At 39.9% G+C, this 25,445-nt stretch overlaps 1 protein-coding gene across 1 annotated transcript; it reads right to left on the bottom strand.

Moving 5' to 3' along the window:
• Nucleotides 1-23,353: 23,353 nt before the first annotated feature.
• On the bottom strand, nucleotides 23,354-24,971 carry Gm21828 (predicted gene, 21828). The gene has a single exon (NM_001373914.1). It carries the CDS (start codon nucleotides 24,330-24,332, stop codon nucleotides 23,790-23,792), a length of 543 nt encoding a protein of 180 aa, NP_001360843.1. The 5' UTR covers nucleotides 24,333-24,971; the 3' UTR covers nucleotides 23,354-23,789.
• Nucleotides 24,972-25,445: the final 474 nt, after the last annotated feature.

Consider the following 25,445-nt stretch of genomic DNA (forward strand, 5'->3'; position numbering starts at 1 on the left):
CATCAAATCTCCACCTCAGTGTTCAGGAAACACTGTAATAAAAGACAGAAACAGTGCAGGATCATAAAAACTATCTTGATTGTAACTACTAGAATTTAGTCCTAGCTACCCACTTTTATTAAAAAACTAACATCAATGAAATTTATATTGTAGAGTTGTTTCTACAACAGAACAAACGATCTAGATTTGGGGTTGGTCTTCCTATTTCACATAATCAAATCAGGAAAAAAAATTTCTCACAGGTGCCCCAAATTCCCAGAGTTTTAGGGAATTCCTAATATTATCAGGGTTACAACCAAGACTAGCCATCATAAGTATACCTCTTGTCAATAAGACATACAATCATATCTCCTTATATTATATTAATTTCCAAAGGAAAGCAATAGTTATGTCTAGCATAGTATCCTATATCCAATATACAACTGCAAATAAAGTATATGAATTTCCAGGGCAGAATCATGCTTAACATGAGATAAAATTCCCTATAAAACTACAATCATATTTTATCTTTTAGAATAGGTTACAATTTCTTAATTGTAACACCATATAAAATCAAATTCAAAGCATTTTTACTTTCAAAGTACACTGACATGATTATACATTCTCATTCAAAATAAGAGGAAAAGAAACATATACAGGAAATACTGGAAAAATCAAGATCAAATCTAGCTAGACAAACCCCAAATCCTAAATTTATGTACATTGTGGCTTAAATAGCATTTCCTATCTAGTTTCATGTCTACAATATATTTCTCTGTCTTGGGCTGATTCCATTCTTTGTGTGTAGCTTACTTTGAGAGATATCCCACAGCTGTGGACCTTCTTACATCCTGAGTGCTATATCACAATATAGGCTTCCCTTTCATACCTTCACAAAAAGCCTCTCTAGGCATCTATTCAGGGACTTCGCTGGAACCTGGATGCCCTCAGTGTCTTTTCATAACCACGTAGGAAGACTCCATGGCTCTTGTACTTCTGTAACCTTCATTAATCTGACGAAAGAACTACATGGTGGATTTTGCCAAGTTCTTTTGCCTGCTTTAGATAGAACTTGCCTGCTTCCTTGAATACTTTTTCATAAATTTGATATGTTGTTTTTCTGCTATAAACAGACTAATCCTTAGGACATTTCTTTGCACAAGTTGCAGGATTAGCTTTGTGGATACTCACCTCGAGGAAACAATTCCCTTTATTACATTACTCCTTTCAACACTAGCTATGGCTCCCACAAAAAAATTTCTGGGGCTCTTTTTTTTTCTCCAAACTTAGTTCTAGCTCATCCCTTGAAGAATGAGTACAATCAGGAAAACAAAAGACAAGAAGCATTAGCGATGTGGGAATAAAGTACAGCTCTGCTGCTGGTGGGTGTTTAAGTTGGTACATCCAGGATAAAATCAGTGTGGAATTTGCTAAAAATATCTAAAAATAGAACTAACTGGTGACTCACCTATATCACACTTGAGTGTAGAAAAGATAGCATGGTTATCTAGTGATACTTGCTCAGTCATTTTTGTTGCTTTTGTTTTCAAAATATCTAGGAGATGCAATCAGTTGTAACTAAATTTGCTAGAGAGTATATGGAACATGAAAATACTATATAGTAAATGTGTTAACTCAGGCCTATAAAGAGAAATGCTACGTGTCTGTAATCACATTTGGTCTAGCTTCAACTTTTAAATTTTATGTTTAACTTGGAGTATCTGTGGAGATAAGGAACCCCAAAGTGTCACATGGCATGTAAGAAAGGATGAAGCCTTTATGGAAGGAGGGAATGACAGAACACATGCAACATAATAGGAGGAGGAAGCATTAGAGATTACAAGTTTAGGTAAGCATGAGGATAGGATTATGTCTGTTATTCCCTTATGGAATGCCACAATTTAGGAAGTTTATTTAAAATATTACAGTTAAGTAGCATTACTCTTGGTTACAGTCAAAAACTTGATACTACAACCCTTTTTGAAAAACCACATACTGGAGTAATAGAACATGAATAAATAAAGTTATAACCAATCCTAAAATTTAATTCTCAGGGCTTGATGTTATATAGTGGCAGAAAGTTCTGTTTATGCTACTAGCAGAGAAAGTAATCAAGCATATTACACATCTGTGATCCCTGACAACAAGATTAGTGACTCATTTGAAATATACTGTGTACATATATATCATCTAGGTTTAAAGTAATATATTCCTGTTGTCTATTTTTCTGTGTTTACTTCTAGATCATAGGAACTATTTTACTGTTATCTAGAACTGATTTTAGAACGAGGAGAGAATACTTTGTCTTAATAATTTCATGCCTACCTAAACATAAATACACAATATTGTTTAAAAATAATAGTTATAAATATTTTCTATCTGCATTGGGTAGTGCCATAATAAGTACATATTTCAAACTACTGATTAATAATATGAAACAAAAAAATGTTAAATTTTAGGAGAGATAGTTATAATACTTCATAAAGTTGTCAACAAGTTACACAGGGAAGGAGAAATAGAGTACATCGGTTTCTCCATCTATGGTTATTGAGATTTTGGCCAGGTATAGTAGCCTGGGCTGGCATTTGAGTTCTCTTAGTGTCTGTATAACATCTGTTAAGGCTCTTCTGGCTTTCCTAGTCTCTGGTGAAAAGTCTGGTGTAATTCTGATAGGCCTGCCTTTATATGTTACTTGACCCTACTCCCTTACTGCATTTAATGTTCTATCTTTTTTTAGTGAATGTGTTGTTCTGATTATTATGTGTTGGGAGGAATTTCTTTTCTGGTCCAGTCTATTTTGAGTTCTGTAGGCTTCTTGTATGTTCATGGGCATCTCTTTCTTTAGGTTTGGGAAGTTTTCTTCTATAATTATGTTGAAGATATTTGCCGCCCCTTTAAGTTGAAAATCTTCATTCTCATCAACTTCTATTATCTGTAGGTTTGGCCTTCTCATTGTGTCCTGTGTTTCCTGGATGTTTTGAGTTAGGATCCTTTTGCATTTTGCATTTTCTTTGATTGTTGTGCTGATGTTCTCTATGGAATCTTCTACACGTGACATTCTTTCTTCCATCTCTTGTATTCTGTTGCTGATGCTTGCATCTATGGTTCCATATATCTTTCCTATGGTTTCCATCTCCAGCATTGCCTCACTTTGTGTTTTCTTTCTTGTGTCTACTTCCCTTTTTAGGTCTAGTATGGTTTTTTTCATTTCCATCACCTGTTCGGATGTGTTTTCCTGTTTTTCTTTAAGGACTTCTACCTGTTTGGTTGTGTTTTCCTGTTTTTATTTAAGGACTTGTAACTCCTTAGCAGTATTCTCCTGTATTTCTTTAAGTGAATTATTAAAGTCCTTCTTGATGTCCTCTACCATCTTCATGAGATATGCTTTTAAATCCGGGTCTAGCTTTTCGGTTGTGTTGGGGTTCCCAGGACTAGGTGGTGTGGGAGTGCTGTGTTCTGATGATGGTGAGTGGTCTTGATTTCTGTTAGTACAATTCTTACATTTGCCTTTCACCATCTAGAAATCTCTGGAGCTAGTTGTTATAGTTGTCTCTGGTTAGAGCTTGTTCTTCAAGTGATTCTGTTAGCCTCTATCAGCAGACATGGGAGACTAGATCTCTCCTCTGAGTTTCAGTGGTCAGAGCACTCTCTTCAGTCAAGCTCTCCACTCATGGGAAAGGTGCACAGATATATGGCCTTAAGACCTCCCTCCTGGCAGAAGACGAAGGCCCAAAACAGGACCTGTCCTGAAGCTGAGTTGCTTTGGCCTTTCCCAGAACGTGTTAGCTTCTGTATTCTACACTATCACATGTCCATAATACTCTCGAAGGAGTCCTGGAACCAAGATGTCTGCAGCTGATGCTCAGGCAAAGCACTCATGCACTGGGCAGACCCCTTTCCTCTGGCTGGGAAAGTGGCCAGATGTCTGGGGTCTGTGCAGAATAATCTCCGCTGGGTCCAGGAACCAAGATATCTGCTGCTGTTGCTCAGTCAAAGCGCTCCCACACCGGGTGGACCCCTTTTTTTTACCTGGGACAGTGGCCAGCTGTCTGGGGCCCGAAAAGGGGGCTGCCTTAGAAGCTCTGTGGCTCCCGCCTCTCCAAGAAGCTTTTGACTTCTGTAGTCCGTACTCTCACCTGTGCAGAATACACCAGGCGGGATCCCAGAACCAAGATGTCTGTTTGCCCATGGTCAGGAAAAGCACTTCTGCCCCGTGCAGACCACCTTTCCTCTGGCCGGGAAAGTGGCTGGATGTCTGGGGCCTTTGCAGAATACACTCGGCAGGGACCTGGACCAGTCTGGTGGTTCTTCAGAAAATTGACATAGTACTACCAGAAGATCCAGCAACACCTCTCCTGGGCAAATACTCAGAAGATGTTCCGATGTGTAATAAGGATTCATTCTCTATAATGTTCATACCAGCCTTATTTATTTATTTTGTTAATATTTTTATTATTACATATTTTCCTCAATTACATTTAGAATGTACATTTAGAAAGTCCCCCATAACCTCCCCCCACTTCCCTACCCACGCATTCCCATTTTTTTGTCCCTGGCATTCCCCTGTACTGTGACATATAAAGTTTGCATGTCCAATGGGCCTCTCTTTCCAGTGATGGCCTACTAGGCCATCTTTTGATACATATGCAGCTAGAGTCAAGAGCTCCAGGGTACTGGTTTTTCATAATGTTATTGGACCAACAGGGTTGCAGATCTCTTTAGCTCTTTGGATACTTTCTCTAGCTCTTCCATTTGGGGCCCTGTGCTCCATCCAATAGCTGACTGTGAGCATCTACTTATGTATTTGCTAGGCCCCAGCCTTGTCTCACAAGAGACAGCTATATCCAGATCTTTTCAGCAAAATCTTGCTAGTGTATGCAATGGTGTCATCGTTTGGAGTCTAATTATGGGATGGATCTCTGGACATTGCAGTCTCTAAATGGACCATCTTTTGTCTCAGCTACAAACTTTGTCTCTGTAACAGTCTGGCGGTTCCTCAGAAAATTGGAAATGGTACTACTAGAGGATCCCACAATACCTCTCATGGGCATATATCCAGAAGATGTCCCAACCGGTAAGAAGGACACATGCTCCACTATGTTCATAGCAGTCTTATTTATAATAGCCAGAGGCTGGAAAGAACCCAGATGCCCCTCAACATTTGAATGGATACAAAAAATGTGATACATTTACACAATGGAGTACTACTCAGCTATTAAAAAATGAATTTATGAAATTCCTAGGCAAATGGATGGACCTGGAGGGCATCATCCTGAGTGAGGTAACACAATCACAAAGGAACTCAAATGATATTTACACACTTATAAGTGGATATTAACCCAGAAACTTAGTATACCCGAGATATAAGATACAATTTGCAAAACACATGAAACTGAAGAATGAAGACCAAATTGTGGACACTTTGCCCCTTCTTAGAATTGGACACAGTCACCAGCCTTATTTATAATAGCCATTTGCTCGAAAGAACTCAGATGTAGCTCAACAGAAGAATACATGGATACAGAATGGATACAAAAATTCTGGTACATTTAAACAATGGAGTACTATTCAGCAGTTAAAAACAATGAACTTATGAATTTCTTAGGCAAAAGCATGTATCTGGAGGATATCTTCCTGAGTGTGGTAATCCAATCACAAAAGAACACATATGATATGTACTGACTTATAAGCGGATATGAGCCCCCAAACAGACTACTCAAGATACAATTTTCAAAACGCATGAAACTCAAGATGAAGGAAGACCAAAGTGTTGATACTTCATTGGTTCTTATAATGGGGATCAAAATACCCATGGAAGGAGTTACAGAGACAGTTTGGAGCTGAGAAAAAAGAAAGGACCATCCAGAGACTGCACCACTTGGTGATGCATCACATAGACAACCACCAAACCAAGATATTATTGCATATGCCAGCAAATATTTTGACAGGACCCTGGAATAGCTATCTCTTGTGAGGCTACGCCAGTTCCTGGCAAATACAGAATTGGATACTCACAGTCATCTATTGGATGGTACACAAGGCCCTTAATGTGGAATCTAGAGAAAGTACCCATGGAGCCAAAGGGGTCTGCAAACTTAAAGGAGGATCAACAATATGAACTAACCAGTAACCCCCTGAACTATGTATCTAGTTGCATATGTGGCAGAGGATGGCCTAGTCAGCCATCAAAGAGAGGAGAGTCACTTGGTCATGTGAAGATAATATACCCAAGTACAGGGGAATGCCAGGGCCAGGAAGCAGGAGTGGGTGAGTTGGCAAGTAGGGTAGGGGAAGGTATAGGAAACTTTCAGGATAGCATTTGAAATGTAAATGAAGAAAAATATGTAATAAAAAATGAGTTAAATATATTAGCAAAACCTTATATTAGCACGTTAAAAGCACATCCTAAAGATCGCAAACACAAAGAAGAAATGACACCCAAAAGAAGTGGTGGCAGGAAATAGTAAAACTCAGGGTGGAAAAAAATAAAATAGAAAGAAAAATACAAATAAATTTTTTTGGAACAAATATTGGTTCTTTGACAAGATCACTAAGATCAACAAACTATTATCCAAGTTAACTAAAATAAAAAAGGTAATATCCAAATTAGCAAAATCAGATATTAAATGGGTGGGGACATAACAACAGACACCTGATAGGTCAGAAAGTATTGCAAAGTGCTTCTTCCTCCTAGAAGCACACTTGCTCAACTATATTAATTGCTGCTGTATTCATAATTATCTGAAACTGGAAACAAACTACATGTCCATAAACTAAAGAATGTATAACATATATGTTATATTTATACAATGGAACATTACTCAGCTGTTATGAAATGGATGGAAACAGAAAAAAACAAAAAAACAAAAAACAAAAACATAACCTGTATAACGTATCCCAGTCCCAGGAAGATAAATATGCTATGTGTTGATTTATATGTTGACATTGACTGGGCTGGATAGTTTTTTGTCAAGTTGCCACAAAGTAAAGTCCCCTGAGAGTAGGGAACCTCAATTGAGAAAATATCTCCATAAGATTGGTCTGTGCAGGCAAGACTGCAGGGCATTTTCTTAATTAATGATTGTTGGGAAGTATTTCTGCCCATTGTTGATACTGCCATCAATGTGCTTGTGGTTCTGAGTTCTCCATGAGAAAGCATGAAACCATGGGGAACTAGCCACTAAGCAGAATGCTGCAGACACTCTGGGCCCCTTTGTCTGCGTGGAACGAATCTCTAGTCACAGGTGGGCAAAGCGTTGGATGAAATGATAGATACACACAGGAGAGGTTGTGTAGAATCTGAATGTAATGTGTCAAATTGAGCATCAAACTTTTTATACAGAAGAGAATAGGGAAGTTGGGTGACACACAAGCAAGGTGCAAAGAGGTTACTGGATTCTTACAGAAAACGGAGGAATACAAACACAGAAGGTCTGGCAGGAAACACCTTGGATACAATTCATTGTTAACAACTGGGATCAAAAAGAGCTCCACCAAAGATCCACTTAATCTTAGAAGCCAGGGTCAATGGCTTCATGCCCTTGCTATAGTTCCTATTTTAGTCTATTATATAGTCCACCTTCCCCCTAGGCCATTGTAAATATGCGTATATGTGTGGAACTCAGCAATCTATAGTTCTAAGTATGTACTCTGCTTCCTCCTTAGGTCTCAAACTTCCTTCTTCCTAGATGATGATAAATTCCTGTGTAGGGCTGTGACTTAGCTTTTATTCAAAGTGGTAGTATGATACCAGAGGCACTTCTGAATGTCACTGAATAGGCACCATTCTTACTGAATTCCAAGCCCATGGTCACCTCAAGGACTTTCTAGGACATTGGAACACTGGCGAAAGCTTAGCTATATCAGAATTCAATCTTTAAAAGCACTTATAATAAGATAACACTAAAAGAGAGCATGTGGATCCATACACCAGACTAACGCTGGAATAGGGTATGAGTATATGGGTTAATGAGAACTCCAAAACTCCAGAAGGTGAGCTTCCATGAAACTCTTTGCCTCATGAGAACTTCCAGGCGTCTAGGCCTGTCAAGCTGACTTGACTGGTGTGCATGGCAGCAGCACCCATCCAAGGTCTCTGTATCAGTTCCTGCCTCTAGGTTCCTGGCCCATTTCAGTTCTTGTTCTGTCCGTCTTCAGATGATGAATAGCAATGAAGAAGTGTAAACCAAATAAGTCCTACCCTCCTCAACTTGTGCTTGGGTTATAGTTTTTGGTGACAGCAATAGAAACATTAAGACATTCAACATTACATATGTGATGGCCTGTCTACAATCTGTAGATCCAGTGAAGTTAGGTATAGAGGAAGGACTTGGGTGCATACATGGATGGCCATCGTATGGGGAAATAGAATGGATTTTATTAGTGGACAAAGGTGGACAAGAAGGAAAAGATCAGGTGGCATGGTGGAGGGAGATGGGGTTGAATAAGGAAATGTAGGAAGAGATATTTGAAAGAGAAGTATTTGATGAATGATGACTGAAAGGGGGAGGAACTGAAAATGAGAGGATGGGAGGTAGTAAAAGAACCGTGCGCAGTAAAATTTGGGGGGACTGTAAGCAGGGTCTATTAAATGAGAAATTAATATTATTTTTAATTTTACTAGAATATTAAGCATGGCAGAGGGGCTCCCAGGTATGTACATTTTACCTCCAAAATACTGGGCTTTGATGGATTCTTGGTGAGGTGAACCACTTAAAAGCTCTTACCACTCTTAAACACTTAAAAGCTGGTACCACTCTGTTACCACTCATGCTGTTGTAGAGTTTCTCTCTACTTACTGCCCTCACATCACATCACTCATAATCTATGGATTGTATGAAAATTTAAGGGGGATTCCAGCCCCTCACTGGGCAATATCATTGCCACCCACAGTGTTAGTTAGATCTAACTTTCTCAAGGATTGCAGCTGATGCAGATTAATACTTTAACCACGATCTTGGAAAGAATTACTAAAAAAAAATGCCTTTTTTGTTTCAAAGTCAGGCTGGTGTTCAGATGATTATTATTTCCTTGTACCTATTTCCTCCCTCTGATTCCTGATATGATTTAAGAAAAATATGGTTAATGAACAGATGTGTACCCTGAGGATTCAAAATAGAAAGAGATGATAGGTTTTTATATAAAAGTTTAGTTTTGTGATTCTTTTAAGATTTTTGAAAAATTAATTTTTGAGATAGATAAAAACTAGTCCTTTCTGTATAAGAGCAAATTTCAGTCTACCTGTAAGAGAAACTGGCTGAAAAAAAATTACCTTACTTGCTTACAACTTGTTTATCTATAACAAGTTTTTTAGTTAGAAATGTGTGTTGGTTCTTGGGAATAATATTGGATATTTATAAACATAATTTATAAATAGCTCATCATAAAAGTATAGTGAGAAGATGCTTTTCCTCATATATACTCATAATTATTCACTAGAAGAAAATAGAAAGTAACCAGTATAAATTTTATACTAATTGAAAGATTGTGCAGAGATATATAAGCAGTGTGAGAAAAATAAAGTTGGTGCTTTGTTCCATCCACCAAATGTGTGTATATATGGAAAGTGGTTGAAGCTTTGCACTGTCCAACAAATGTGTGTGTGTGTGTGTGTGTGTGTGTGTTTGTGTGTGTGATTGTTTGTGCTTCTTAAAGCTTGCTTCTTCTACCATGTATGTAAATGTGTCTTGCCTGCTTTATATGCCATCTAACCAATATCCCCTCCTTGAATCATTGAACACTCTATCACAGCTACTCTTGGAAAGACAGAGAGACAGCAAACACACAGAACCCTACTGGGCATAACTTGAATATGTGTGAGACCACCCACCTCCTCCAGTGACACCCTTCCTCCAACAAGGAAACACCTAGTCCATCAAGGTTACTCATCCTAATACATCCTATGGGAGAATGGGAACCAATTACATTAAAACTACCACACCTACCTAGCTACATGCATGCATATATTCATGCATAAGTGATAAACAGAGAAAGAGGGTGAGAGAAATAGAAAGAGAGAGAGTGATAGGTAGACGATAGAGAAATAGTTGCATATATATCTACATAAATACATTCAATCATTACTTCATACATACATACATACATACATATATAGATGACAGATAGACATAATTATATGTGAAATTAATCTAAACACTAAAGACATGGTGCCCTTTAATTCACACACACACCCTGAGCATTGTTTACAATCCTCACTTAAGACATAAAGGTTGGACATTCGAACTACAAAGACATATAAAACAAACCCACAAAACCCACAATTTTCATTTGGTGTGCATAGATTTGATTAATATCTAGGATTTCCTTTTTCTCTGTATACTATGAGTGATTACACCCTAAAATCTTTCTCAAACTTGTTCATTATTTTAGTTACTACTGTGTACAACCTGATACTTATAATCCACTAGATAGTAATGTTACAGAAGGTGTTTATTGTGCAGAAGATATTCAGCCATACCCCTCAGCTCCAAAATATATCTTTTAAAGACACATAGTAAGGAACGATCTTCCAAATGACCTCAATTGAAACTGTCACCTGGTGGAAAATAACACAGCACAGGAAGAATTTTACACATAAAATTTATATTGATGTGAATATTGGTCAAAATGATTATAATTGTAAAGTTGAATTACATAGTGGTATGTCTTTGAAACAATAGGAAAAAATGATGTGCATACATTGTGTTTTCCAAAAAGAGTAGGAAATGTAAAACATTTAAGCAGTGGCATGTAGGTTTCTAATGCCAGGAGATGACTAACATAGCAACAGACTAATAAAGTATCCTCTTCAAAAGTTAAAAGAAAACAGCAACAACAAAAAGAGAACAACAATCACAAGGAACAATGTCATCCGTGGCATCTTCAGGAGGATGTGCAGCCATCTGAACATTGTTCCAAGGACGTTAGTAGATGTCTAGTTCTTTATCAGCCTGACAGGTTTGTGTTCAACCATCTATGTCTGTATACTAAGTTTGGAAACAATCCATCGATGATGAGTGACCTAAAGATGATGAGTTCTACTCCCCACTCCCCTTGCTGCTCTGGAGACTTCAAACCTGAGGGGAGGAATGTTATATTGATGAGTATGAGAATGCTCAATGCCTTTGTCTACATTGTGTAAATTTGGCATCTCTTTAAGTGAAGTATAAGACCTGCTTAGGCCAGAAGGTACAACTAGAGGCCTGTTGAATAAAGATGCTACTATAGAGACCCTATGTAATGACAGAGGTCTTTCTGAAGTACACTTGGACAGAGGTGGAATTTAAGATCCAATTATTCAGAAATGGCATGTAGGCACTATTGTTGGACTTAGTGTCATACCGAGAACACCCCCAACACTAATCAGAGATGTATGGCTAGTGGTCAGAAGTGAGCAGGTATTGGACATTGGGAAGAAATGAGACCCTATGAGCCATGAAAAATAGATAGGACATCAATGGTCAGAGGGGAAATACACGAGGGAATCTTTGTGAGAAATTGGAAATCTAAAACCCCTTTGTACAGGTAAACTAGTATGTTTGGTTGGGTAGAGTTCAAATTTGCATGTTCTTTCCTTGACATGAGATCAAAGACACAGCCTACCTCATGCAGTGGAGCCCATTCCAGGTTCTTCCTAACAGCTAGCAACTCCTCATCAGAGTCTAGAGCATCTGTCCACTGTAGTAAATGTGGTGCCAGATCAGGAAGCAGTCTGAGTACTCATCAAAAACCTGGCTGACAGTTCCACACTAGTTCTTCTTCTCAGGCATATGTGTATCTCCTGGGTCTAGGTATGAATGGTGAGGAGTACATCATTTTAGTTTCTGCCTTGAGGAAATGAGCTTTTGTTCTGGGCTGTACTTCTTAATGTTCGGCTCAGGTACTTTAAGCTTGGGTGGTCTGGAGGTCCATTTGGGAGTTAAAATTGGAGTTGGCGTGTCTACGTGTCTGCATCAGAGGAGAACATTGCAAGGTCATTATTGGTCAGAAAGGCATATTTGATGACCACTTGGGGAAAATGAGATCTGAGACCCCTGGTAACTAGGAGTCAGTAGATTGAAATCCTTTTGATCAAAGCAGAAGAATCTGAGGCCCAATTAAATAGACTTAGTAAGTTTACTCCCACAGGGAAATATTTAGAATATCTGAGCACCCTTTGGATATTGGTGGACTGTAGCTCTCTATTAGATCAGGGAGGGCTGGTAGATCCTTTGGTGAAAAGTGGAATATTTCAGGTATAGTCTAAAAGCCAATTCAGTAAAAGACAGTAAGTGGAATACTTTGGGTAAGGGGAGACATATGCAGTATCCCTATGTGCAGGAGAAGAATTGTTTCTGCCTGTCTCAGGATTAGTGATAGATCTAAGATTCTCTAAAATAGGAGGATGGTGATAGGAGCTTCATAGGATTGTATAGAATAGTTTTATCCTGTTATTCCTTTGTCTGCAGCACTATTGAGCAGAAATTGAACACTGATTGATACCTTGAGAATTATAGGACATTCCAGGTACTTACTCCTTCATCAGCTCCAAACATGAAATCACAATCAAGAATACACATCATCTGAATGTCTCTGGTAGGCATGACAACAATCTTAGAAGTCTTCTGAGAGGGTGTAATGTAGTAGTTTCTGGTTTAGTGTCTTCCTTAAATATATGTCCATCCACACATTCCTCTGCATGGAGGCCAGGATGTCTATGTCTAAGGGAACAAAACAAAGATAGTAATCGGATTTACCCTTACCTTGATACTCTTCTGTTTGAGATTTCAGTCCAGAGTTTTCTGAAATCTCTTAGGTCAGAACAGTGCTTCCCAGACCATGGAAATTAGAAGTTATAGGTAGGACATACACTGGGATGATGGTGAATCTGGGGGATTTCCTCAAACACACTGTGCTCCACACAGGTTGGAGCACTCTCAGTTGTGAATGTCTAAATCTTCTAAGTAAGATAGGGGAGGAGCTTGGGCAGTTTTGCACAGAAGTAGGATAGTTGTGACCTTCATCAAAGAGGTAATGTGGCAAACTTCATGAGAATAAGGAAGTTTATGCACTCTGGTCATAAGCAGCATTTCTGTGACACTTTGCAAATGTGAAATTCTAAAGCTACTTGTAAGAGGGGTAAAATCTCTGGCTACTTTCAATAAATAAGAAAGACCATTTCACATTGGAGAAAATGCAAATACCTTCTGGAGAAGAGGGTGTTCCAGTATTGCTTGATCAGCTTCCAAATCTTTTTTTCAGAATTTAGGAAATCCACATATTTTATGTCGTGTGTGGACAGCAGGCAGCAATTGTTTCAGTATTCCAACAGGTTGGATGGTTATCTTTGGTCTATGAAACCTTTAGTCAGATGACATAAGAGCAAGGCCACTTTTCTTGAATGGGGAAATGTCCCCGAATATTTGTAGCAGGAAGAAGTTTGGAAGTAATCTTAGACAGTTGGGATATAGCAGGCACACATAGTCAATAGGACAAGATCTATTTACACTTTACAAGAGAGGGTAGGTATGAGTCCACCACTGAAAATAAAAGGAAATATTTCATTCCAATATGGGCATTCGAGAAGGCTTTGTTGCCCAATAGACAGAGGGAGAACAGGAAATATGTATGACTAGATGTGGTGTGTCTGAGGCTCCCATAGGGAGAGGGAGAGGCACTGAAGCCCTGGTATGACTGGATGACATTTATAGACCTCTTCGACAGAGGATGTGAATTTGAGAACCGCTGGAACAAAAAGATTCATTCTGGTGCCCCTTTCAAATGAGGAGTTCGAAGTGAGACACAGTTAAATGGGAATTTTTGCCCTCCATCAGATAGAGAATAGTTTGTGATTCTTTCTGGTCAGAGAGGGTAATTATTGAAGACCTTTTGGACTGGAAGTGAAGTTTGGGGCCTGGGGCAAGTAGAGATGATCTCAGGCCCATCAAGCTTACAAGACAGATATTGGACCCTCATGTATACAGAGGGTGCATTTGATATATAATGGACACAAATTAGTGGTCTAAGTATTGATGTTTAGGAGTAGAAGATTAAAGCAGAATTAGAGTCTGCTTAATGTCCCCAACCTCTTTAGGGTTAAGGGAGTGACCTAGCCTACCTTAAGCAGGAGAGGTAGAACTGCTTCAAAATTTAGAAGAGTCCCATCTTCACATACACCTTGGCAAGCCTGGCAGCAATACAAGCATTATGCACCAGGCATGACTGTAAGTCTCTAAGCACTCTTGAAGCTTATCATCAGTTATATGGGTGTTTGCATGAAGGATGGTAGGAAGGATAGATGACCTAAGTTTCAGGCTCTGTTAATGTAGGGCAGAATTAGTGAAGTATAATTTCCTAGAGACCATCTTTGGAGCGAAATGATCTAAAGCTCATGATTGGAGTGTTATATTTGAGGCTCATATGTATGTAAGGATGCTCTTAGGATACCTGGATTTTGGTACCCTTGGGAAAAATGAAAATTCTGAGATTCCAATAGTAAACTCCATTCATAATTATAACTGACCTTGGGCAGAAATGGAAGGTTTTGGGTATTGTTGGTAACAGCAGTAGGTCATGAAAGCCACCTATCCCAAGTGAAATTCTGATGACCCTTCATCCAAAGGTGATGGTGTGAGATACCTTGAAAACAGGTTGAGTAGCATGTGTTCATATCTGCAACTTCTATGACCTTCTGTACCCGTTTTGCTTAAAAAGAAAGTACCTGGGCCTGGAGAGATGATTCAGTGGTTAAGAACACTGACGGCTCTCCCAGGGCTCCTGAGTTCACAAACATCTGTAATGGTATCCAGTGCCCTCTTCTAATGTGCAGGCACACATGCATAGAGAACACTGTATATATAATAAATAAATAAATAAATACTTAAAAAAGAAAGGAACAAAGGAATGAAGGAAGGAAGGAAGGAAGGGAGGGAGGAAGGAAGGAAGGAAGGAAGGAAGGAAGGAAGGAAGGAAGGAAGGAAGGAAGGGAGGAAGGAAAGAAGGAAAGAAGGAAAGAAGAGAAAGAAATTAAGGAGGGAAGAAAGAAGGAAAGAAGGAAGGAAGAAAGAAAGAAAGAAAGAAAGAAAGAAAGAAAGAAAGAAAGAAAGAAAGAAATAAAAAGAAAGAGAGAAAGAAAGAAAGAAAGAGAAAGAAAGAAGGAGAGAAAGTGAATGAGGGAGGGAGAGAGCGAGAAAGAGAGAGAGATAGAAAGAAAGAGACAGAAAGCAAGAGAGAGAAAAAGAAAGAAAGAAAGAAGGAAGGAAAGATAGAAAGAAAGAAAGAAAGAAAGAAAGAAAGAAAGAAAGAAAGAAAGAAAGAAAGAAAGAAAGAAAGAAAGAAAGAAAGAAAGAAAGAAAGAAAAGGAGGGAGGGAAGAAAGTAAGTAAGAAAGAAAATAAAAAAGAGAGAGAGAAAGAAAGAAGAAGAAAGAAAGGAAGGAAGGAAAGAAGAGAGAGAGAGAGAGAGAGAGAGAGAGAGAGAGAGAGAGAGAGAGAGAGAGAGAGAGAGAGAGAGAAAGTAAGTTAGTTAGTTTCAGACCATGATTAACCAAGTAGCGGGATCAAGTCACCACATTGTGCAAAAGGGAAAAATCTAGTTTATCTTGGGTAGAGGGAGAACAGAATGGTAGTGCATAGTTTGCTTCCATCTAGTCTTCCCACCTTCCATTATCCATATATTGTATATACTATTGGGAAGAATACAAGGAACAGTCAGCACACTCTTCCAACAGGGAGAGTGGTTGTCTGACCTGAGGTTGTATTTATCTGTACCTATCTATAACTGAGAGACAGGAACACAGCATTTCTGACACCTACCTCTAGGAAGATCACATGCATATTAGTTTTCTTTCTATGTTCTGCCCTCTGCCCTACACTCAGAAATATGTGAGAGCCCACTGTGAAGTTGCAATTGTGTTTGCCTTGCAATCTTTCTAATAGAGAGTGGCACTGAGGTAATATGAGTTTAAGTCAAGTTTAAGGTGCCCTTGGAATGAATACTCTTGGGCATCCCAAGAGGCTATATCTGAAACTCCTATGACTACAGGTATAATAAATGAGACCCTCTTGGCCATAGGATCCAAACCTGAGGTCTCTGTCATCATTGCTCCATGGCACATACACCCTTGGCAAGCAATTAGATGTCTATGTTCCTTGAGGTTGAAGGAGGTAATTATAGCCCCCTTTTGTACTACAATGAACTGCATGTGAGTGGACATCATTCTACCTTTTTCAGTGGGAATGGCATAAAGCTTACTTAGTCTGGGGCATCTTTATTTTTATTATATATTTTCTTTAATTACATTTCAAATATTATCTACTTTCCTAGATTGCCTTCTGAAAATCTCCTATGCCTTCTCCCTCCCCTCGCTCCCCAACCTACCTACTCCTGCTTCCTGGCCCTGGCATTTGCCTATAATGGGAAATAGAGCCTTCACAGGACCAAGGTCCTTTCTTCCCATTGATGACCTCCTAGGCCATCCTATGCTACACTTGTGGTTAGAGCCACAAGTTCCACCATGTGTTTTCTTTGATTGGTGGCATAGTTCCAAGGAGCTCTGGGGGGGTGTACTAGTTAGTTCATATTGATGTTCCTTCTATGGGGCTTCAGTCCCCTTCATGTCCCTGGGTATTTCTCTGGCTCCTTCATTGAGGACCTTATGCTCTGTCCAATGGATGACTGTGAGCATCCACTTCTGTATTTGGCAGGCAGTGGTTTGGGACATCTCTTGTCACAAGAGAAATGACTGAGTCCCACTTTCAACGAAACTGAAAGTTTGAGGGTATTTCCACTAAATGAGTACTTTAGACAATCTTGGGCAAATAGAGAAGGTCTGCAGGAGGCTTAGTCATAGGAGGAATGTCTGACATTCTCTTCAGTGAAAAACAAAACAAAACAAAGAACTGAGGTAACTTGGGAAGAGAGGAAGTACTGGGCACTTAGGAGTAAGAGAAAATAATGAGACCTGGTTGGTACAATGGTATGCATTAGAAAAACCTTGGAGAGGGGGTAAGTGCCATGCAACATCCTGTTATGCATGAATGTCCCTTTTACCTTGATCAGTAAAGGAAGTCCCTCAACTGCTCTTCAGCTTCCAAATCTTCCTTAGTTGGTAAAAGTTCCACATCCTGTGTTTAGTCTGGGTGAGTTCAGACAACATTCCAAGCCTTTTCAAACAGCCTGGATGTCTGTCCCTGGCTAGGTTGCCGCCTTCAGTTTGTCTTAATATGTACATATATAGGCAACAACAATTCAATTGGATTGCAAAGCATAACATAGGATCCAGTCAATAATTATATATATATATATATATATATATATATATATATATATATATATATATATATATATATATATATATGAATGACCTGGGACCACAAACCAGAGAAAAACAATATATTTCCCCTGTCATCCTTATAAAAGGGAAAGGCTTGAATCTTACTTAATTAGAGAATATACATTTGAAATAGTTCAAGGTCATAAGTGAATGCTTGAGGATACAAAGCACCATGCACTATTATTCAAAAGAGCATATTTAATGGCATTTTAGGAATAAAGAATAGTGTGACCTTCCTTTGGTCAAACACAGTGGTTAACGCCCCCCTCCCTTGCAGAAATGGACAAGATCCAAGGCCAAATTTTGGGGGAAGGAAAAGACTGAACCTCACTCAGCCTCACCCAGGTTAGTTCTCTTGGCTACTTCAAAAAACAAGGAGTGTGAGAGGAATCTGGGGAACAGAGGAGTTATGAAAACCTCTTCTCAGAATGGTAAGTTCCAAGACCACCTTCAACAGAGAAGAAATCGTGAATGTCTTAGTTCCTAAAGTAGAGGTCCCCAGTCATATTTTGCAGGTCAGAAAAATCCAGTTCACCCATGGTCAACAGGGGAAGTTTCTAGGCTTCATTGGGTACTGGAGGAATGTTCAGCCTCTGCCTCACTAGCTTCCAAGTATTTCCCCCTTATGCATACCCTGTGTAACATCTTTGAGAGTCCAGTCAGTGGTCACAACAATCTCCCAACATAAGTAGTTATGCAAGCATTGATGTTTCCTCGAGGCTGTGCTCAGCTGCACACATCTGTGAATAAGAGATAGGAATGGTGCATTTTGATGACCATTTTTGAGGCACAGGATATGAGAGCCAATTTCAGATTTCTATTTTCTGTCCTATGATCTAAAGGGATAGAAAATGTGAGGTGTCATTGGTCGTGAATGTATTGTATGGATATGTTTAAAGCAAACTTAGTTAATAGGGGTATTTGCGAGGCACAGCCAGAAGAGAATCTCTGGTGGTTCAATAATTGCACAGATGGACCTGAAGTGTCCTAGAACAGAGAGTAGATGTCTGAAACGCCCCTTTGACACAGGAGCTAGTTCTGAGAGCCCTTTCAATAGTCTTTGATTTCCCAGGACCCCCTTTGCAGAAACTAAAGTTCTAAAATCCACTTGGTGAATTGAAGTAGACAATAGGCCTAGATTCCTACTGGGAAAACAGGGAATGTTAGATTCTCTTTTATGTAGAATGAGTGGTATAAGTCTCCCATGGTCTCACATCCCTTTAAGGAAAAATGATTCAAAGCTACTTGGTAGGATTAGGAATATTCGCTATAAGGCATAATACATGTTTTAGGTGACATTTGACCAATAGGGTCTAAGGCAATGTTAGCCCTAGGAGAGTTCTGACATTCTATTAAGTGTAGTGAGAAAAAAAAATGAGTTATGATGGGGAAATGTGTGCCCCATGTAAGAGAGGAAATCTCGAAGGCCCTACTGAAAGAGGAGGGCAGACTCCTCTTGAGGCAGAATGTGAAATTGCCATATACACCTCTGTCAAAGGTAAAGGTCCCTGGTACCTTATACAGTGGATAATGTTTCCAGGCATGATCATAAGTTTCCAGTTCTTATTCAGAGTTTGTATTTTCATAGTTTGTGTTCATTCAGAAGAAACATGGCAGCAACATATTTTTTTTCTTCCAAAGGCTTTCAATGACTGTTGCTGGCTAGTATACTTCTTCGACTTTGTTCATCTATCCAGGTCTAGGCAGAATTAATGAAGTTATTACATTTCTATTGACTTGCCTAAAGGCAAATGGCACAGGTACTTTGCTCTGATTTGTAACGTGGACTATGGGACCTCAAACCAGACTGGACTAGGGTACATTGTTTACAGAAGGAGTCACTTTTGGAAATATGGCTGACCAGCTAGGTATAAAACTACTTTGAAGTATACATTCACATATATACTTCATATATTTGAATGTCATTTTTGAGAAAGAGAACGTGTTGGGTGGATAAGGAAGAGAAGGAAGGTCACAGAATCCCTCAGACAAAAGTTTACCTTGGAAATTGGAAGATGTCAAAAATAACTTATCAAGTGCAAATGTCCTCATAGTCCAGAATACCCATGTGTTCTGAGACTTTGAGTTTTGCTTGCCAACAATCAGAGCATTTTTCTTACAAATTGATTGGTAAACTCTAGCTCTATGTTCTCCATAAGCTGTACAGCAGCATCCCAGGCATAGGCACCAAAATGGAATTGATCCATTTCAAGTGACAGGCTTAAAATTAAAAATTAGATTAGGGTTCATATAATTACTGTCATGTCCCAGGACATCATTTCAGAGTGTTTGGCATCCCTTCTTTAATTTGAGCATGCCTGGCCATCCAGGTCTGAAGGGAAACTTTAGGACCTCCTAGAGGAATAGACTTCATGGTTCTATGGATAAAAGTGGATTTTCTGAGGTAAGCATAGTCAAGAGAAGTTGATTTAAAGTTTCCTTGAGGAGAAAAAAAAAGAAAAAAAAAGAACATTGGCTTGAGTTTTTCATGTCAGTGGCTTTTCTGTAGGCTCCATAAACAGCAGAATTTGTATTAATCCCCGGTCAAATTTAAGGGTGAGTCTATATTTCCCTAATTCAAAGATAAAATAAAAGATTCTTCCTTGACAGAGTATCTATGTCAAAGATTCTTCATTGAAACCTTTTTGAACCTAGAGTTTACCTTGACTGAAGGAAAAACCTCGGAAACAATAGGAAAAACATCTAAGGTTCAGTCCATAATATCAGCAAGCTTTGTGGGATTCCTCGACCTAAATGAATGTCCAAGCCTGCTTTGGACAAACTGGTATGATCAGAGGCTCCCTTTGCTTCAGTGGGAATATGTGATGCCTCCTTAAGTAAAGGTAGAAGAAGTGAGTAGCCCTGGGGAGAAAGGAGTTGCTGATATCCTTGTAACAGGGGAGATGATCATAGTATAAATTCCCCATAATATTTTGAGCAAAAATTATTTTGCTTACCTTAGCTCATAAGGTTCTAGCATTGACACAACTTCTGACAGTTCTTCACAGCCTGGGGTATCCATATCCTTAGCTGAATTAGCAAGGCACCAAATATAGATACCATGATTCATGAAAAGCTTCGGATTGTATCCTCAGCATGATTGCCTCCTAAGAATTATGTTCAACCAACCAGAACTGAGTTAGAATGATGATTTCACACAATGTCATGTGACTATACACAAGGAAGTGGCATAAGGTTCCAGGATTGGCCTCCTCCTCTTGATTTCTGTGAACTTTGAGCAGAGGGAGCAATTCTCCTTGGTCAGGGGTAAAATATCCCATGGGTTCCTGAACGGAAGGGATTTTTATGATTGCCCATTGCATCAAAGGTGTACATTTTATGACCTTGATCATCACAGGAAGGAAAATACTATAGGTTTGGAAAGTAGAAAGTCCCTCAACCCTGTTGGACAGTAGGGGAGTTGCCCTGTTCACCTTCTGTAGAGGAGTTTGTTCCAGGCACTCCAGGCCTCCATATCTTCAGAGAACTCTAAAAAATTCTTATCTCTTAGGACTCCATGAAGATTTGACAGCAATCTGAGGTTTCTTCTGACAAGTTGGCTCAAAGTCCCTGGATTTGTTGCCTATTAAACTTACAAGAAAGCACACAGGTGTGGGTGTAGTGTACAGTTACCTTTCTGATGACCAGCTTAAAGAGAGCCTTGAATCCAGGCTGAGGTTTTTATACATTGGCCATGGGACTTGAATCTGGAGTTCTGTGAGGTTTGTTTTGTTTGTTTGTTTGTTTGTTTTTGGTGGTCAAAAGTGTATTCCCTAACCAATAAGGTCTGAGGGAGAAGCTCTTAGTTGAGTGGTAGACCTGAGTCCACCATGAACAAAGACCGAAGCTCTTGTGTATTCTTGGTACCAAGGATTCAGCCTGAAGTACACTAGAGCTGAGCCTGAATATTTGAGATAAACTTCTCACTCACAAGGTCAGTTCTATACCTTGCTTCATCAGAGAGGCATGTCTCAGACCCTTCCAGTGCAGAAGGAGGAAGAATAAAGCGTTTTACTCAAGGTCAGCTGACCCCATTGGCATACACATAATGTCAGGGGATACTATGGTTAGAGGAAGCAAGGTTTAGGTGCTCTTCAAAAGATAAAACAACTGGGTGTCAGCCCCCTTGAAGTTATGGGATACTTTACATCTGAGGGGGCCTGACGTGATGGAGTTGATATTTATGCTGGAGGTATAAATTATCCTGGGTCTAGCAGGGTACATCTGAGTCCCCATTGTATCTTCATCAATGCTATTGCATGCTGATAGTAAAAGAGCCAACATTGTGGCTTTCTTAAAATGTTGTTGGGGTCTGTTGATAAGTTCTTTGCTTATCATGTCATATGTATCAGGGCATCTTCAGTTATTGAGGACCTATGTGACACCTTTGTTCTGAAGTGGTAATTCTGAGGGAAATTAACGAAATTCTGAGGTTTCTGGTTCTCATATGATAATGCTGCCTTCAATACTGGGGAGTTTCTAACATATTTGATTTCAGGGGTTACATCTGAATCCCCCTTGAGTTATTGGTGGAAGTTGTGAGTCACATAGGTTCTATTTCATGTATGTGGGTATACTGACATTGTCTTCAGACACACCAAAAGGTGGCATCAGGTCCCATGACAGATGGTTGTGATACAACAAGTGATTGCTGAGAATTGAACTCAGGACCTGTGGAAGAGAAGTCAGTGCTTTTAACTGCTGAGCCATCTCTCCAGCCCCAGCACATTGGTTCTAGACAGGTAAGATGAAGGTCACTTAGGCTATTGGGGATGATCTGAGGATCCCTGGTTCAGAATGGGCATATCAGAAGTTCCCTTGGTCCATACAGTAGTTTAGAAGATCTGTGGTTCTTAAGCTGTAGGTCTGAACCTTACCAGAGAAGAATGCCTGGAGTGTTTTTAAATTCCTAATTTAGACAAAGTGTACCTGATGACTCCTTGAGCCACTGAGAGTGATTTAAGCTCCACTTCAAGCATGGGGACAGTGTGAGTCTTCTTGGTGCTGAAGGGATAATTCTGAGGTTTGTGTGTCAGAAACAGGACTTGGAGGACCCATTGACAGAGTGATAATGTTGATGTATCCACAAACAATCTATAAAGGATGCCATCCTTTAGAGGCAGAAAGGTTCACACCATGTTGGGGAAAGTAGAAATGCCAAAGACTATTGTATCTGTACAAGATCAAGGGTCGATGTGGAGAGGACAGAAGGCCTGAATATTTCATGATTGAGGCTTCCTGGGAACCTAGAACACGCATATCTTGCAGGCCATGCAACAGCTTAATCAATCTCCAGTGTGCTAGGAGACATTTCCCAGCTAGTTCTCCTGATAAATCTGCTGCCTACTTCTAAAAATGGCAAGGCTTTCTCATTTTTGCTGGTCAGCTTAATGTCTATTTCCTGGGTTTATTAACGTGCTGGCTACTCTTAAGCTCTGGGACTTCAGGAACCAGGGTCCTGATCCTTGGACAGGAATAATTAGGTCAGAAGATCAGAATAAGAAGCACTTGGTGCACCTTAGATCAAGGGAGTGGATTTTTCATGGACTAGATCAGATCTAGTAGGTAGGTCTAGGTCCTCAATGTTCAGAAGAATCACATAATACTCTTCATGAGGTGAAAATTATATAGCACATTCTTCTGGATACAATTGTGAGCTACTCTTAATCAGAAAGGGGATTCTTGTCCTGCTTTTAGTCACAGGGGCATAGATGATGCTTCAATGTGCATCTGAGGCAGCTAGGAGTGGAAATTGTAAGTTTGATAGACAGTTGATGAAAAGAAAAAGTTCTAAATTCATGTTGTTCATAAGGGGCATAGAAAGGGAAAATATGAGGGCAGCTTCTGTATCAAAAAAGAACTGAAAATGACAGAGTAAGAGAGAGTAGGGCCCAGGCCACCCTCTTGAGATGGATTGCCTTACAGGTTCCGTTTGGCAGGCTGGGAAGCTCTGGTGTGTCCCTGGGCAGAAGGAGGAAGTCAGAAGCAAGGAGTAAGTCGTAAGCCTCCTAGAGCATTTTCGATATCTCTTTTGTCATAAAAAGCACCGGTGAGGCCCAGTTTCTTAGATGGAGCATTTGAGGGGCCACCTATTTCAGCCTGAAGCATTCTGAGCCTTTCTGAAACAGGGATCACAAAGCATGTGTCCCTTTGGTGAGAACTGGAAAGTCTGAGTCCACATTGGTCTGATTGAGAAGGTCCGACACCTCCTTTAGGGGAGAGGAAAGAACTACAACTCCCCTTTTGCAGTGCGATCCTGTTGAGATTGATTTTCAAATGATGTGTATATTTGTGGCCTCCTAGGACAGAATGGTCACAAAGGGGGAACCCAAATTCATATTGTAATGATGGGTCTCTCCAAGGACAGGAGAGAGCAGGTACCACATCCTCTGCTTGAGATATTGTATGTCTGTCATATCTTCGCATAACAGGGAATGTTCCAAAAGGGAATGTGGTACTCCCTTTTGGAGGTATGAATGCCCATAGGATAGGCACAAAAGCTATGGGCTCCCGTTTTGCACTTCTGGAAGTTGTCTCTCCCTCTTGGACATTAGGAATATGTTTTGAGTCCTCCTTAGTAGAAAAAGAATGGCTGATATCCTCTTGCGGTGATGATGAGTGTTGCACACCTCTATGGGGACTGTCTCCATCTGGAGATGACTCAATGCATTCTTGATCTGTAGGGGAAGTTTGCAGGGCTCCTTGGGAAACAGAGGCTTTCCTCTGTTTTCTTTTGGTAGAAGTAGCGTGTCTGGGAATCTCATGAGGAAGGTGTGATGCCTGAGGCTGTCTTCATGAGAAAGAGTGGTTCGCATGAACTCTTCTGTAAGGATGGAAGATGGCTTGTCAACCTCATGCTCTGAATTGGAAGCTTTGGTGTCCCATTGGTCAGAAGGGGCTTTTTCTGATGGGGTTTCAGTAGACTTAGATGGTCTGTGAATGCCTTGGCTTGGTAGGGGACTTCTGAGGCCCACCTCATGAGATGGTGAGCATCTGCAGGCTCCTTTAGCAGAATCAGAAGTGGCGAAGTTTATGTTAGTCATAGTTTTAAGCTTTACACCTCTTTCTTAAATTTGCAATCTCTTACCCAAATTTTGGAAGAATGGCAGTGTTTGCAGCCCGCATGTTTTGAGCACACAGATTTCAGGCCCTCTTGATCTACAGAGGAAGGGCTTGGTCTTGTTTTCCGCATTTAGAAGGTGTGGGGCAATCTCCTGGAGGAGGAGAATGACTGAGCCCTTTTTTACAAAGGATACTAGATCTGAAACTCAATTGAGATGATTTTAAGGGGGAGATGCTCCTTTGAGGAGTAGAGGTAGGACTGGATTCCTTTTCTGCATACTTGGAAGATGTGAGGCTACTTACGGCAGAAGAGATACATTTTAAGGCATCAAGTTCTGAAAGGCAGTATCTGATATCCCTTTCAGGAATTGGGACATGTTTCAATATCCTTTGGTTAGATTTCAAACGTCTAGGGCTCTTTTTGAGATAAGAGAAATTTCTCCATCCATCTTCATGAGGAGGGGTAGGAATAATGTCCCCTTCTGCACAAAGGGACAGTCCCTGAAACTCTGTTGAAAAAGAAGTATCCACGGTTTCTTGGTGAGATGTCACAGGTTTTAGAGGCCCCTGGGCAGGTTGAGAAAGTTCTAGACTTTCCTGGGGAAATGCTGGTGTTCTCAGGATCCCTTGTTCAGATACTAAAGGGCCCAGAGCACCTTCATTGGGTTTCAAAAGACACAGAGACCCTAACACAGATGCCAAAGCTTCTGGAGTCCCTGGCACAGATTCTGAACTCTTAGAAATGGATTGTGTATATGTCAGAGGTTCTTCTGCCTCTAGACTAAGTGGTGAAGGAGCTGGTAATTTGGGAGAATCTTGTGTGGCTGACAAAGTTTCTATGACCTCTTGGGTGACAGATGGTATTTCTGTACTATTTTGCTTACATGCCCATATTTCCAGTGTGTCCTGGGAAGAATCAGAAAGTCCAAAATCTTCTGGATTGGATGGTGAATATCCTAAAGCCTCCTTTTCGAACCAGTGTCCTGGAGGCTCTTGAGGTAACAAGGAAGTTTCTGTAAGCCCTTGGGAAGATATTGATGTTTCTAGTACACCTTGGGCAGACATGGAAGGTCTCTGAGACATTAAGACAGAAT

The sequence above is a fragment of the Mus musculus genome, chromosome Y, assembly GCF_000001635.26.
Source record: "Mus musculus strain C57BL/6J chromosome Y, GRCm38.p6 C57BL/6J".
Lineage (NCBI taxonomy): Eukaryota > Metazoa > Chordata > Mammalia > Rodentia > Muridae > Mus > Mus musculus.

What these genes read in the sequence shown, in the direction of transcription:
- Gm21828 (NM_001373914.1), bottom strand. Translation starts at nt 24,332, where the DNA reads ATGACTAACATAAACTTCGCCACTTCTGATTCTGCTAAAGGAGCCTGC.